This window comes from Gymnogyps californianus, chromosome 1, assembly GCF_018139145.2.
Source record: "Gymnogyps californianus isolate 813 chromosome 1, ASM1813914v2, whole genome shotgun sequence".
Lineage (NCBI taxonomy): Eukaryota > Metazoa > Chordata > Aves > Accipitriformes > Cathartidae > Gymnogyps > Gymnogyps californianus.
In genome coordinates, this window is record NC_059471.1 from 205,081,565 (window position 1) to 205,096,829 (window position 15,265).

At 42.3% G+C, this 15,265-nt stretch overlaps 1 protein-coding gene across 2 annotated transcripts; it reads right to left on the reverse strand.

Moving 5' to 3' along the window:
* Positions 1-53: 53 nt before the first annotated feature.
* PMPCB (peptidase, mitochondrial processing subunit beta) lies at positions 54-9,224 on the reverse strand. 2 transcript variants are annotated; one of them, XM_050891250.1, is made up of 13 exons: positions 9,135-9,224; positions 6,823-6,963; positions 6,406-6,492; positions 5,795-5,924; positions 5,206-5,404; positions 4,447-4,526; positions 3,757-3,869; positions 2,965-3,108; positions 2,223-2,383; positions 758-843; positions 594-682; positions 304-379; positions 54-208 (listed from the first exon to the last, which is right to left on the reverse strand). In XM_050891250.1, the coding sequence occupies exons 1-13, from the start codon at positions 9,222-9,224 to the stop codon at positions 144-146; spliced, it is 1,461 nt and encodes a 486-aa protein (XP_050747207.1). In that variant the 3' UTR covers positions 54-143. The 2 variants fall into 2 exon arrangements, with proteins under 2 accessions (XP_050747207.1, XP_050747197.1); XM_050891240.1 differs by having other exon boundaries at positions 2,223-2,386.
* Between the last annotated feature and the right edge of the window lie 6,041 nt (positions 9,225-15,265).

The following is a 15,265-nucleotide window of genomic DNA, read 5'->3' on the forward strand; positions in this document are numbered from 1 at the left end:
CACAGGACTGGCTGGTTCTTGAGTTTTAATCTTCTCAAATGCATTTCTCCAACTCAAAAGCTTTAAATAGGGGTGTAGTTGTTTGTTGGTTTTTTCTTTGTTTTTTTTAAAGCTCAAACATAACTGAAAGTTCTTGTTATTCACTACTCACGAAGCCAATACATGCCACTGCAGATTTTGTTATACTCTGGAAGCTGTTCAATTGGACCTGGAAGTTAAAGAAAGTTGGCCATGACATATGCTAAACTGATACCGATTGATGTGGAGGGGTTATGGGAGGGTAGGGAAACTTATACAACATACCCACGGCAGCAACTGCAGGATGCTTATCATAGATGTACTTTGTGCAAACTTCTCTAATAGTCTGGGCATCAATGGCCTAAAAGGGGTAAAGAGACATCTCTGTTACCAGTCCCATCTAAAAAAGTATTAAGAGCCAGTGATCTTAATTTTGTATAATCCAGGGGAACAGGCAACAAAACAGTTGGAAGTTTTCTCAGTTGGAAGCAGTCTAACTTCCGTATTGTTACTTCCTGTAGCAATTAAATTTCTCAACGGCCTAATTTAAAAGTTCCAACATGAGTGCCACTTACTTCAATTCTTGCCTCAAGTTCTGGAATTGGGATTCGGCGCTTATAACACAGCATTTGTCTTCCAATGTCTTCACAGATTGGTGTAGACCCTAAAATAGGGGAAAACAGGCTTCAGTTATCAGCATACAACTCCACTAAGAATAAAAAGCGCTCATAAGTCTCACCATCAAGTTGTAGCAGCATATTTGTCTTTAGAAGATTTTTTGCTCGAGCTACTTCATTTTCTGTAACACTTGTGCAAAGTCTTATCCTGAAAAATAGTTTAAATCAAAGGCATTATATAATGGTAACCTGTAGCACACAAGATTGCCTGTGATAAAGAGGTATGTATACATTAGTACACCTACCAGGCACTTCTTTTCTATAGACAGAGCTGGTAAGAGAATTTGGTATGGAAACAAGCCATAGGATGCAAAAAGGCAGCATAAGAGTAGGGTTTTTTGGAAGCATACCAATATACCCAAGAGCAAGTTTTTCCCCTTTGAAGAGCTGTATTGCATTTTATTAAATGAATATTTTGAGCCAAGCATAGTCCATACTTGCTATCTTGAGAACAGCTGTTGCTAAGATAGTAGGAGCGAAACAATTAGAGGTAATTAGCCCAGAAGACAATCCATTACGTCCTGGCTCTTGGTGAGATAAGGATTCGCCACGCTGCATAAGGAACATTTCACTAGGACAGGGGGATGCATTAGATATCTTAACACATTCTTGTCATAGGAATGGTTCATATCTTCCCTGGTGCTAAGCTGCAGCAAACAGACAGCTAAAATGATGCCATTTTTCTCCACGAGTTGTTTACAAAGGTCTCATAGAATAATGGTATATGAGAAGTGATCTACGTGATTAGAGAAACTCCTCATTTTCAAGTTTCTTTCAACTTTTGTTTCAACTTCACCCACTTTAAATCAGTGGTCTTAAATAACATACATCTGTTTCTAATCACATCTGCAGTTCAAGCATTACCATTGCACCTATGGACATCTTTTCAATTTAGATTTAAGCCTTAGATGAATATCATCTGGAATCCCAGGTTTCAAAATTCCATAGGTAACAGCTCACCTACCTTATGTCATTTCCCTATGTACTCACTAGAGCTCTATGTAACACCACCATCTGGTACGTCATGTGGGATAGCAACTGCAGAATAGGTAACTACTAATGGTGTTTGTAGGTAATTGCACATTCATTATTCTCATTCATGAATATTTACTCTTTCAGTTGTCAAACATGCAGTTCATGGGCACTGCACACTGACTTAGTGGTATTCTAAAAGGTTTAACACAGTTTCATAACTCCTGTCACTTGCAAGTCAAAAAAAAAAAAATCACTGCCATATTTTCTTGTACAAGGAATGCTATTGTATTAACTACAGTTACTGTTTATTCTTCCAGGGCAGAAGAAGAAAACCAAACCTAAACCTTAAGCTATTCACTCCAAGTAAGGGTGCCTGAAACTGGCTGCTGGCACTCTGCATTGAGGGTCAAAGTTTAGAACTTGATGCATTTGTTTTTTCCAGGCAAGCCTAAGCAGAGAAACAAAAATATTCTCTTTAAATGACTGCTATTTTTTTTTAATTGTATTCCTCCACTGAAAACAATCTTTTTAGAGGAAGAGTTGTGAGCTTACCATTCTCTCTGAACAAAGTGCACCATGTCCTGTATAGTGGATGGCTCACAGACCATATAGAGTCCCCACAGTCCTGTATCAGTGTAGCAGGTGTTGAAGGACTGGAAACTGTGACACAGGTTACCATGGCAGGCAACCTGAGCAAGTTTACTGGATAAATTCTGCTGAGGCAAAAGAAAAATGTATTATTTTATGAAGTTTTTTGAAAGCCTACTAGTCACCTCCATCATCTCCTGTTTTCATTTCAATGATGACAGAACATGCAGTAGTATCACAGGCTCCAGCAGAAGCTATGAGGTTAAATTATCAGCTCTTCATCTCAACAGTTTCTTTCTTTGCATGTAATCTCACGCTTCCAAGTAACAGCCCAGATTTCAGCCAAAATCATAAAGCTACTTGGGTTCAAGAAAGGGATAGTTACTGATACCCACAGGTTCTGATGACATAGAGGTATGAAACATCCCACTTTCCATGAGGGCTGGCAGACCTCAAGTCACCTCTATTTTGGTGGTTTAGAACCACTTCCTAAGATTTTGCTAGATCTTGGGCAACAAATTCTCTCAGACTCACAACTGGATCTCTTTCTCCCGCTCCAAAAAAGGACTTTCAGAAATAGCCATAATGCGGCAGTAACACCACCAGAGAGGTTTGAATGGTCTGTATTGGCAGTACCCAAGTCAGAGAGATCTCACCAGCCCAACAGCCTCATTAAGAGCAGGAAGGTGCTTGCAGGTTCACTCACCACGCCTCCTCCAAAGGAACGATCCCAGTTACCTATCAGAGTATTTGCTACCATAAGTGGGATTGTATCTGGGTGCGACCATCCAGCTGCTTCAACAGCTATCGCAATGTGCGCCAAAGGCATCTTGTCATCTCTTATACGAATCTGTGGGAACATATGAAAGTAGCTGTAAGTACAACCTGTACACGGTAATGTATCCAGGAAGGTAAATATCAGGAGACAGACATTTCCATTACATCTGGATTATAAAGCATGCACATAGAGAACGAAGAATTAAAGCATATGAAGCTTTATTTAACATCGGCCTTAACTAGTCTTCCTTGTGGCAATTTCAGAGCACTTTGCCAACAGCAAGCCTAATGCCACGTACATAGAGGGCATTACAAGTCATTTTACGACTAACAGCAGCAAGGAAAGTTGATGACTTTTCAAAATCCAAACAGAGCTGGGAATGGAACATAGATGCCTCGGTTCTCTGCCATATCCTTTAAATTAGTGGAAATGCTCGAACACTGTAGGCAGGGAATAAAAGGAAAGTAGCAGCAGGGGTAAGGGAGGTATTCCTCCAGGAACTGATGAAGCAGAAAAAGTGGTGACAGTGAGGCTTGTCCAAGAAAGGTTGGAAAGTACTGCTTTGGAAAGCAGCTACTCCACTGCCCTCACTGGGGGCAAGAAACCTTTTCATCTGCTGAGTCTGTGGCTGAGAAGCTCTCTCTCCTCAGCAGAGAGCACGTGTCAGTTGTGCTCACAGGGGATATAAGGGCCAGCTCAAAAAGCCATCCGACAGCTTACCTCACTACCTGTGAAGCTACAAGGTGGCAGGGGTGGCAGGCCTCCTTCCGGAGCAGATGGCAAGTTACCAAAATGGCACTTCGCTAGGTCAAGTAGCTCATCATGAGAGACCCCTGAACAAAGATATTTCACATACTTTGTAATCTTACTCTGTAAACAGTTAATTTTAATTGCTGCGCAGTTTAAAGACTCAACCAAGCAGTAATTTATTGTTCGCCCGCTTTACTGCCCCACTTTCAGATTCCTCACACCTCCCTGTTATACAGAGTAAGATCATCATGATCACCCTCCTTAATTCTCTTCAATAGCCTTCCATTAATATTACACCAAATCAAGCTGTTTACTCTCAGTTTCAAGCCCCGACATTATTTCTCTTTCTCTCTGCTTTCCTTGCTACTCCCCTTTTCACAATGAAGCCCTTCTAGGCCCCTCTTTTCCTGCCCACATGGAAGAATGACCTTGGCCTCCAATTCACTTCTAGTTACTGGTTTAAGAAAGTTTCTGGAATATTACTGAGGGGAAAAGGGAACAAAAGTTGAAAGGGTATGAAGGCACAAAACACACAGGGCTAACAATGAATTTCCAGGACCTACTGAACAACGGGTAATTCATCATGTTGTTCCCAGAAACTTAAAGACCATGGGTTTAAGCACAGTTTCACATGATCCAGGGTGAATATCTCATACTAACCTCCAGCAGCAGCCAGGACCATTCTGGGTCCTTTGTAATGGGTTGTTATGTACTCCACCAAGTCATTACGGTTTATGGATCTAGAACAGTCAAGGAAACATCACTACTGTGTCAGTAAAGTTTATTAGAGTAAAAAGAGATAAATGTATAGAATAATTATTTTGATATTGTATTGTTAAGTTCTGCCAATGCACAGAGGTGTGCACAGAGGCAGAAAGCTAAAAGAAGGGTGACTTCCTTAAAAGGAAATAGGAACTTGATAAATTTTGCCTTTCAAAGCTCTTCTGGCTTCCTGAGGAGTGAGAATTACAACTCACTCAGGTAGAGACAAGATCCACTAATGATCTCATGCCAATTTGAAAACAGCATATTTAGCAGTCTCCTGGTCTGCACTGGTGTAAACAAATGCTGAAAGAGCAGTGCAAACACAGTTGTATTTACGATAACGCCCAACACCTGACCAATGGGAAAGAGGAGCATTTCCAATTTTGTGTCAGATGCATTATTAACAAACAGGAGAAAAATATGGCAAATAATGAAGACATGCAGTAGATGACTAAAGTTCACATACCCTTTGATGCCTGCATACAGGGGTATTGAGGCAATAGGGGAATTCTTCTTATAGTTATATCCAGTGCAATTTCAGCTACCTTCCAGGGTAAAAATGAAAATTGATGCTGTTCCCTACATTTTCAGATGAGTCTTTTCAATATATAAAAGTTACCACACAACTAAAGACAGGCACAAATTTGGACATACTTGATGTTTTCAGTGGGTCCTAAAATTGTCCGTCCTAAGGCTGTCTTCTGATAGGCTGTGGCATGAAGGTAGTCAAAGACAACTTCTTGTAAATTGGTTTCAACCTCTTGCATCTCTCGAAGTATAACTCCTCGCTCACGCTCAATCTCTGCTTCTCCCAGGGTACTGTTCTGAATTATGTCAGCAAGAATTTCCACAGCTAATTGAAAACAGAGATGGGAATGGAAAGTGTATTTTCAGACTACCAGAAAAATCTGGTTCCAAAAGTAAAACCCACCCCAAAGACCAAGTGGCCCAAGATTTGCTAGTAAGATTTGCAAGGGGACAAAAGGCTTGATCTGCAGGAAGGGAGAAGTCCAAAAGGTATTTTCTTTTGGGAATCTAAAGACAAAAAAGTTTCACATATCAACTTCCCTGCTGGCACTCTCCTTTCCAAACGTGCATTCTCACATTCCTGTGAAGTTCAAGAAAGGACTTTTCAACTGGGAAGGGACTGTTACACTACAAAAGCATCATTCTGTGTTGTCTCATTGGGAGCTGGATAAGCATTTCGTTCTTCGTTGCTTTTCTGATGAATGAAAGCAGTTACCTCTTGGTAAGTCTTTCGAAAAAGCCTTTGCATAATACACAGTTTGTTCCCTGGATGTATATGCATTCAGATGAGCTCCCATGTTCTCAATCTCTAGTTCAAGGTCTAACTGAGATCTCTTTTTTGTTCCCTGAAATAAAACAATAAGAAAATCAAACTAGACCCTGTAATTCACCTACTCATCATTACTACTTCTTGTCTGGAAAAGTCAAGGTCAAGAGAAAGAAAAGTCTTCTGGAAAGAAAACTGGCATACTAATTTCTCCAAGCTTGAAAGCCAGATATAAATCCTACTATGCTCCCAAAAGAAAATAAAAAGCTGGCAAAAGGGGTACTGTGTGTCTTCTAAGACTATTACAAGAAGTTAAAAGTGAGTTAAAATTAGACCTGTGTTACTAATCTATAGTTGTGTATCAGCTACACAGAACTAGGACTTTAGCTTCATTTTCTAATGGAAACCAAAGTCTAAGTTGACCTTTTTTTTTTTCCTCCTCTCCTCGATTTGGAAAATTTATTTAAACAATTCTGACAAAGTTCTTATCATTGATCTTTAAAGATAAATAACTTAGAAATCCATTGTAAACTTCTACATCCATCAATACTCGTACTCACCTTGAAAGCCATATGCTCAAGGAAGTGAGCAGTTCCATTGTTCTTCTCATTTTCATACCTGCTTCCAGCATCAATCCAAAGTCCAACCTCATTGGGGGGAAAAAAAAAAAAGAAGTAATTTTACCAGCTAACAATGCAGCTTTGCTGTTTCTGTGTATGAACTATACTTAGATTTTCAAGACCTATTTTTAAATGGCTTTTTCCTTAAACAAAGCAGGTTTTTAAGAAAAAGAAAATTTTGATCTTCACAAAAAAATCTAATCACAAATCATTTACAAAAGTCTTAAGACTTCTATTTCCTACCTTAAGTTTTAAGAACAATTGTTAATAAAAATTGAAAGAATGCAAATTAGTTCCACAAGGAAATGAACACACATGAACAGTTACAAAAAACCCTTCCCTTTACAAGTCACCTACTGTGCATGTTGAGAGTCCAGAGTCTTCAGAAGCTACTTGCAAGCCGTTTTCCAGAGGACTCACCCTAGTTTCAGGAATGTTTAAGATTACTTCTGTTGCTGCTTTGGAAGCTCTGAGCCTGCCTGTTCCAACATGCACACACTGTAAGGAAAAAGCATCAGTCACACGCAGATTGTTAAGTTATATCCTAGGATGCTCTTCTGAAAAATGTATCCCTGAAATTAAACATTAAGTTTGTGGATCTTTTTTAAAGAATGCATTTAAAAATAAAAAAATCAGCACTGATTTATTCACCACTACTTCACATCAGGGATGCATTAACCTGACTCAAAAGAAAAACATGAAGATAACTAAAACGGAGTAGACTGCATCTGCTTCCCTCCAATCAAATGATCTGACAGAAAAGTATATTACTATCATCAGCCAGCCACCCCAAGAGCCACACTTGTTTCCCAGTTCTGCCAGCAAGAGCCTGCAGGACCTTGAAGATATCTTTTAACAACTGGAATTCTTTTGGGTACCTGCTTTCTAAAGTGAAGTGAGATATAGTCCAAGGGCCTATGTCCAGGACTGCAAATCACAGTCACCCGTTGTTCAGAACAGGGACAGATATTGAAATTGCCACCTTTTATACACCCATCTAGCAGTTAAAGCACATTAAATCAGAATGGGGTAGAAAAGAAGGGAAGATAGAGATTAAAAAAGTTTACTGCACTTTTTCAACATCAAGAAATTTAAATATGTATCCCAAACGCGCACTTCAAGCAACAAGCTATTCCAAAAATTTTAAATGTATCAAATAAACAAAGATTTCTCTCACCATGTGACTGCCCTGAACATGAAAGTACAAAATCCAGCTCTCACCCACTCTCCTCCTGGAATACCAATAGGCTAGATCTCTCAAAACTGGCGTATTTTAGGATCATAGGACAATTCAAGTTTGAAGGGACCTCAGGAGGTCTCTAGTCCAACCTCCTGCTCCAAGCAGGATCAGCTATGGGGTCAGACCAGTTTGCTTGGGGCTTTCTGCAACTGGGCACTGAAAATCTCCCAGGATGGTGAGAAACTGCACAGCCTCTCTGGGCAGCCTGCTCCACAGCTTGACTGCCTCATGGGAAAAAAAAGTTTTTCATATATCCGGTTTTTCCTCTTGTTTCAACTTATGCCCATTGCCTCTCATTCTGCCACCATGCCCCATTGTGAAAAGCCTGGCTCTGTCTTCGTGACAACCTTATAGTACTGGCAGGCTGCTGTTAGGCCCAACCGAAGCTGTGTCTTCCCTAGGCTGAACAAGCCCCAGACCCTCAGCCTCTCCTCATAAGGTGCATGCTCCAGCCCACAACCATCTCTGCTGAACACACTCCAGTTCACTAATGTCCTCCTTACTCTGAGGAGCCCAAAACCAGCTGCCATATACTAACCACCTGACAAGTGCAAACTAATAACTTCCTTTGATCTGCTGGCTGTGTTCCTGTTTGTTCAGCTCCGGCTGCTGCCAGCCTGCTCTGCTGCCAGACACACTGCCTGCCCGTGCGCAGCTTGCTGTCCTCCTGTACCCCCAGGCCTCTTCCACAGAGCTGCTCCCCTGCCAGTCAGTACCCAGCCTGGGCTGTTGCAAGGGATCATTTTCACCGATAATCTGCATTACAGGGAAGGAAAAACCTCTGTTTGAAAACAAAATCTCCCTCTCCTGTTTTTACAAGGAAAAGCTTAGGCTTCAAACTGGGAGGATGGGGAAAATGACAAAAGGGGAGAGCTCTGGGATCAGGGCCTCCGGGCAGCCTCCATGTAACCACAGGAGAGAAGGAGGGTTTAAACTTTCTCTGAGCTCCCCTGGGGTGAGCAGGGCAGGCCCCGTGCCCGGGTAAAGGCTGCTGCTGCTGCTCCTGCTGCTGCCGCCCTCTCTAAGGCATCGCGCCCCAGTCCCAGCGCTGCACCGCTCCGGCTCCCAGGCGCCGAGCCAGCCTCGGCACCGCGGGGGGCGACACGGGGTAACAGCGGCCCCTGGGAGCAGGCAGCAAACCCTGGGGCCTGCGGCACCCGGGCTCGCCCCCCGGAGAACTGTGTCCCGCCGAGGGGCGGCCGCCGCCGCCTTCACCTCAGCCGGGCGGAGACTACAATTCCCGCCACGCACCGCGGCAGGGCAACCACCCAGCGCCACCGCGACTACAAATCCCAGCGTGCACCGCACCCCCCCGCCTCAAATCCCCCCGCCCCCAATTGCGGCAGCCTGAGCACCAGCGTAGGGAGGCACTGGGGCGCTCGGGCTCGCCGCACCTCCCTCCCCTCCCCTTCCCCGCTCCGCCGCCTACCCGGTCCCCCGAGCCGGCCGCCCGCACAAGGCGAGTAGACCAAGGCAGGAAAAGCCGCCGAGCCGCTAAGCCAGCTGTAGACGCAGCCATCTTGGCGAGCGGGTGGGCGGGGCGGTGGTGGACTTCCGGCGGGTGGTGCGCAGGCGCAGAGGCAGCTCCCCCCTTCCGTAGGCGCCGCAGGCAGCTCGCCTCAGGCCGTGCGGTAGCTGCGGCTCTGCCGTGGCCGGGCGGCCCCCGCTGGCTTCAGGTCCCCTCCCAGCCCCCGGTTAAAACTGCCTCCTCGCCTTTGCCTGCCCTTTTCCTAACCAGTCTCTGTTGGCAGTGCGGTAATCTCCCCTCTCCTCAGAGCCCCTTATGGCGCTGCCACTGCCCGTGGCCCCGGGAGGGGGTTGACCCCTTCGTGAGGAAGCATCAACGCTGGGGCCTCGACCAAGCCTCAGCGGTATGGGCCCAGCAATGGGCGTGAGGTCTGGTACCTGATCCGAGCTATGGAAAGTTTATATTCCTCACAAAAGCGCTGCTTCTTCTGTAATTTATACTTTCAGTGGGATGCTCCAAAACTATTCCAGAGCTGGCTAATTACAAACTGTGCAAAACAGGCCTAGGTTTTAACCGCCCTGCTCTCCTAACTCTGCTCCACAGAACAGTGCAATTCGGGAAAGCCCATTTTCCTCTCAATAAACCATTATTGCTAGTTTCAGTAACCACAAAGTCCTGCGCTTCTTCAGTTAGTTTGTAAGCTGCTGTGGGTAGAGCTTATTGCCCGCTGAGGTTCCTTCGGCCACGTGTTTCCACGCAGCGCTGAAACAGGCCGTTTCGGCACAGCTAGTTGAGGGCGCCGCATTTCCTGCGAGACAGATCCACCCTAACTGGGGAAATCCCCAGACTGAAAGAAGATAATAATCTAAAGTCTTGTTTTAAGAAGTGTATTCAACGTATCTAAGAGACTGGACTGTTACGGAGAGGAAGGCTTCATCTACACCAGGAAATTCAGCGCTCCGCTGAGGCCAGCTGGCAAGGAACTGCCCGTGCCAATGCTGGTGAACTCCCTCAGCTCCGAACACAGGACACCCCTGTGCAAACTGTCTGCTGGGAGCAGTCCCTCCCAGCTGCCAGGGGCTGGGAAAGGCTTGCAGGAATGGTACTTGACAAGAACCAAATTTGGGCTGGGAAAAGTTCCATCACTGTAACAGTAGAGGCAACTTCATTTCAGTGCCAAAGGTGGTTCCTGAGCATGTTTGGAGTGTATACCTGTAGATAAATAGGTATAGACATGCAGAAAGCAGTGCTGTCAGTTTTTACTTCCTGTTTAAAATTTTTACTTTTTTCCTGAAGTAGGAGCTTTTCACTTGGCTAATCAAGTATTATGTCAAAAATGAGGGAAAAACAGAGGTGAAATTCTATTATCTGCCAGAGTCCCACAGTGTGTTAAGTGTGACACAATACAAAGAAACAAAATACTATTTTTAAAAAATCTGTACTACATATGCTGGAGGGAAGGCACTGGTTTTTGGTACTATTTTCCTAACCCAGTAAACCCCCTCTGCGTCAGACTGTAGCACGGTACTTCTGACATCCTCTGCCTCAGTACAGATACTACAAACCTTCCCTACTGCTGTCTTGCTCTGCTCCAAAAAGAAAGAGAAAGCTGGGCTCTCAGCAGATGATCAGAGGGAAGAAGATCTTGGGCCCCACACGTAGTGTTGGCTTTTCCCCAGGTCCTTCAGCGCCTGCCTTCTCTGCCCCCTGTGCTTTCCTTTCTAATAGATACAGCCAGTTTCTGAAGGAGCTCAGTGCTGAGTTGATGAGTGCCTTCAGTCGCTCTGTCTCTTGCCCAGGGCCCTGCTTCCACACTGGGTCTTGAAAATGGTGGGAACAGAGGATCCTTCTGCTCAGTGTGAGCTGTCTCCTACAACTGCCAACCTCCTGTTACTCAGAGTTGATTCACAAGAGCTGTCAGAAGTGGTGCTTCCTTCCCCCTGAAATGTTATCAGTCACATGCAGATTTTAGGTGACAACTACTGTGACTCACAAATGACAGTGATGGTTGTTAGTAGCTCCTGAGCTGTCTCAGATGCTAAAGCTTGTGAAGGCTATCCACCGTGATTTACCTTCTCAGACTCCAAAACATGAGGCAATTTCAGAAAAAGCCATTGTATTTTAAATACATAGCTTTTCTGGAATATTTTGTCTGTGTAGGCAAGTTCTTACTCCCTTGGCAGTTCAGAATGAAATGGTACTTACTGCTCTAAAAAGTTTGCACTGCCACTTCATATGCTGTGTGCTTCAACAGCAGCTTTAATCCTGCAGCGGGGCCTGTCCAGTTTCTGTCACAAGGACTGTAATTGCATGAAAATAGTAGAACACAAAAGCATGATATACTGCATACATTTAAAAATAAAAGTGGAAACTGTTGTTAACACGTTAGTTAAAATACAAACCTAAATGCCAAGAAACCAGATGCTACCTAATTTGATGATGACCCCTTGATCGCGTATGTAACTGCAGATCTCTGTGATTGAAATTATTATTGTTACTGTTATTTTGCTGCCTGTACTATTTTAGTACCCACATAACCTATGTAAGAAGGATCTTGTAGCTGCAAAGTAGGCACATCCTTTCACCAGAGAATTTACATTAGAGGCAAATTAGTTTCCACGGAACAGAAAATCTAACCTTACATGAAGCTAGCTACTTCTCCTTTTTTTTTTAGCTTAGTTTCTCCCTTTTAGTTTATGCATATTCAAAAGATCCATCCAGTTCCAGCATTTTTTAAATTTCAGATATGTCTCTGTCAAGTTGTAAAATAAAAAAGCAAAGCACCAAACTATGCATTTGAAAATTGAAATTAAGCTTCTCTTCCATTTTACAGTTAGATCTAACTGATCTCATTATGCTGGGATTTATCTCAAAGATGTTTTACCAGACTTCACTAAGCCATTAGCCACCCTCCATTCTACAAATTTGAATCCTTGCTAGACATAGAATTACAGCTTAAGATAAACTGATTATCCTCATAATATGTCTCCTACTTAACAAAATAGCAGTGTCTCATATGTAAATGCAATCTAAAATTTAGCATCCGGCAAAGGTCGTTAGAGAGATGCAACTTTAAATCAAGAGATGTTATTATTCAGCTAAAAATGCAATAAAATAAAACAAATACTGGTGTTCTAACAGTAGGAGCTGAATAGATAAACATTCACCACTAAACTCTTAGAAAACACTACTTTTTAAATGGTTTTAACAATCTCTTTTTACAATGAGATTATTTAGAAATGGACTATTATAATAACGAATGCTCACAATATCCCTCTGGTTTAGGTAAACGGTATTATCTGCAGCTTCCAGATGGAGAAAATGAGACCTTTCTTCATAGTTCTTATATGTCCAGTCTCGAGCAACAATGAAGTAGAAGGGCCAGGATTAGCAGAGGGGAGTTCTATATAAACGGTGTCCTTGTCATTTATCCTGCAGTCATCAGCATAATACATAAATAGTTGCCTGCCAAGTTCAGGATGCCACGGAGCCTTATGAAATGGGTAGGTGGTATAGGTGAGATTCTCAGGATGACAATCTGGTTCCTTCAAATCCAGACTCCACATTTCACCCTAAGTATGAAGAGCTTTGTATTTTACGCTAAGTAGCTATTTTAGATTAGCATCCCTCGTAAACAGGTTTCTGGAAAAGGACCAAATGGCACTTTCAGTTTTTAAGCAGGCTTTACCCTTCAAACTCATCAGGAACTCCACCAAAACCAGTAGTAATATCCAGTCTGAATTATAGAATTCCAACTGGTTTTCTGAGGAAAAGAGGTTTCCATGCTCATTACTGTACAATATCAACCAAACTTGACACGGAGATCTCAAAGATAAGGCCATTCCTATGTCTCGTGAAAATGAGCAGCCAGGAGCCGCCAGCTGAGGAGAAGGCTGCGGTATCAGCTCACACACACAGGGAGAGACTCTACAATACCAAATATGAAAAAAGATTCAGCTGGTTCCAACACTCACAGATCTAGCTGGTTGCTTCTAGAGCAATACTTCTACTTTATAAAACAATTCCATGTAGTAGCAGTGAAAGTGATATAAATCAGAAATCTGCATATACATACCTGATGCATATATAACCATGTGTCAGCACAGGGGCTGAACACAATACTTTGAAATCAGCACTGCTGTAACTCTGAACTAGGATGACAATCTTGATATGAGCAAAGAAAGCATGATCATATTGAAAGGTTTTTCTTTCAATTGTATAGATAAAATATTTCTTCTGAAATAAAGAAGTTCGTATCAGCAAGACGCCCCATGATCAGGTTACTATAGAAGTAGTCGGGAAGAGCTATCCTGAATTACAGGTTGATTTAACCCCAGACAAGAGGCCACAGCAACTGAGCATCAGAACAGCACTACTCAGGAAAAAGACCTTCAAAACTGCTGAAACCAGCACACAGTAAAAGCATTAACAATTGAAATTGCCTTCAGCTAAACTACTGTTTAGTGCTGTGTTGGCTTTTTGTAGAGTCATCGTGTTCACTGCTTGTTTACAATCCACTATGTTTTTAAAGCAATGATACAGTATTTCACTTAATGAATATGCTGAAATCCTGCTGCCAGGAATTGGCTTTAGCTTAGCCAAGCAAGCAGAATTCAAACAAGCCTAAAAACATGGGCTCAAGAAACGATACTTTTTTGCAGAGGAGTGGTTTTTTGTCAATAAAGCTGTTTTGAGAATACAAATCAAACTTCATGGACACTATGTTGTCCGATTTTCATGCCAGCTGCTCACTGGCATCTAGGTGATTATTTTTATCAGTATTACCTATAGGTTATCCTCCAGCTAATTAAATTGCAAATAGCTTTTCTTTCCCATGGTTAATCACTGGGCAGCAACTGCAAAGGCCTACAGGCCACTGACACTGGTCTTTTGTACTCTCAAGCTGCAAGGAAGACTGTCTAAATTAAACATAAAGGCTCTTGGCTGAATTTATGACATTTCAGTTGCTCATTAACAGAGCACTCTTTTGAAGCTGCTGATTAAAAACTTTCTTCAGGGAATACTATAGTATTCCATCTGCATGCAGTTCTTTGTCTCAAGTATTTATGCACTGAAATAAGAAAGAGGGACCTGTTGGTAAGTACCAAACAACTTACTACCTGACTTCTGAAGGCTTTTATCAGAAAGATAAATGGAAGGAGATTGGATAGTTCATAACAACACTTTTTCAAGAAGAACATGCCAAACAAAAGATTCAGCCTGATGCAGTAACTCAATAGGAAATTCCTGTGGGTAAGTTCATCTGATTTAGCAAAACAGATAGGTTTCTCCTTGCCTTTTAGCAGGCTTACTACAGAACAAGGATCTTACAAATTAGTCCTTTTTTATTGCTTTTGTTGGCATGCTATACAAGTGTCATTTCCATACCTCCTTCTGACTATAACCACATACAGGTGCATTGTTTTATATCATTATTCTGATGTGATGGTGGATGAGTTCCCAAAACTCCAACATTTATTTCAACCTTTTGCTCGTTTTAAGAAAAGGTCACTTTAGCAAAATATTTTCTCCACAAAATAATTAAAAGGTCACCCAAGTCTCTAGTATAATTCAATAGAAATTTACACAGTTAGTGAAAACTAAAATTAATGCAATTACTGAAAATATTAGAATTTGGCACCTGATCAGGCAGCCAAGACAGCCACCATTCTGTGATTCATTCTTCCTCTGTTCAGACATCATTCAGGTAGCACTGCTGCAAGCAGCTTTTCTTAACAATCTATGGAAGCACAGTAGATTTGCTGTTACACAAAAATGCTCTTAATATTACTCGTCACAGCTTGTAATATAGTAAATATATAGTTACATGCTATTTTAATATCCAAATAACTGAGTTTTCTCTTTTATCTCCTCTCTTAAACCCTGTTTTCTCAATCTCTAATCCCTATAATCTCAGTAATGCTTAAGTAAGCATTGGCAAACACAAACTACAGACCATGTAGTTTTATACAGATATTAATACAGTGTGAGTATAGACTTACCCAAAATAGTCATTGATCCAGGGCAGTTTTTGTTTAGCTACAGGGTTCCCTGTTGCAGTTTAACTGTGGAAGCAATGTATGTGAGCATTC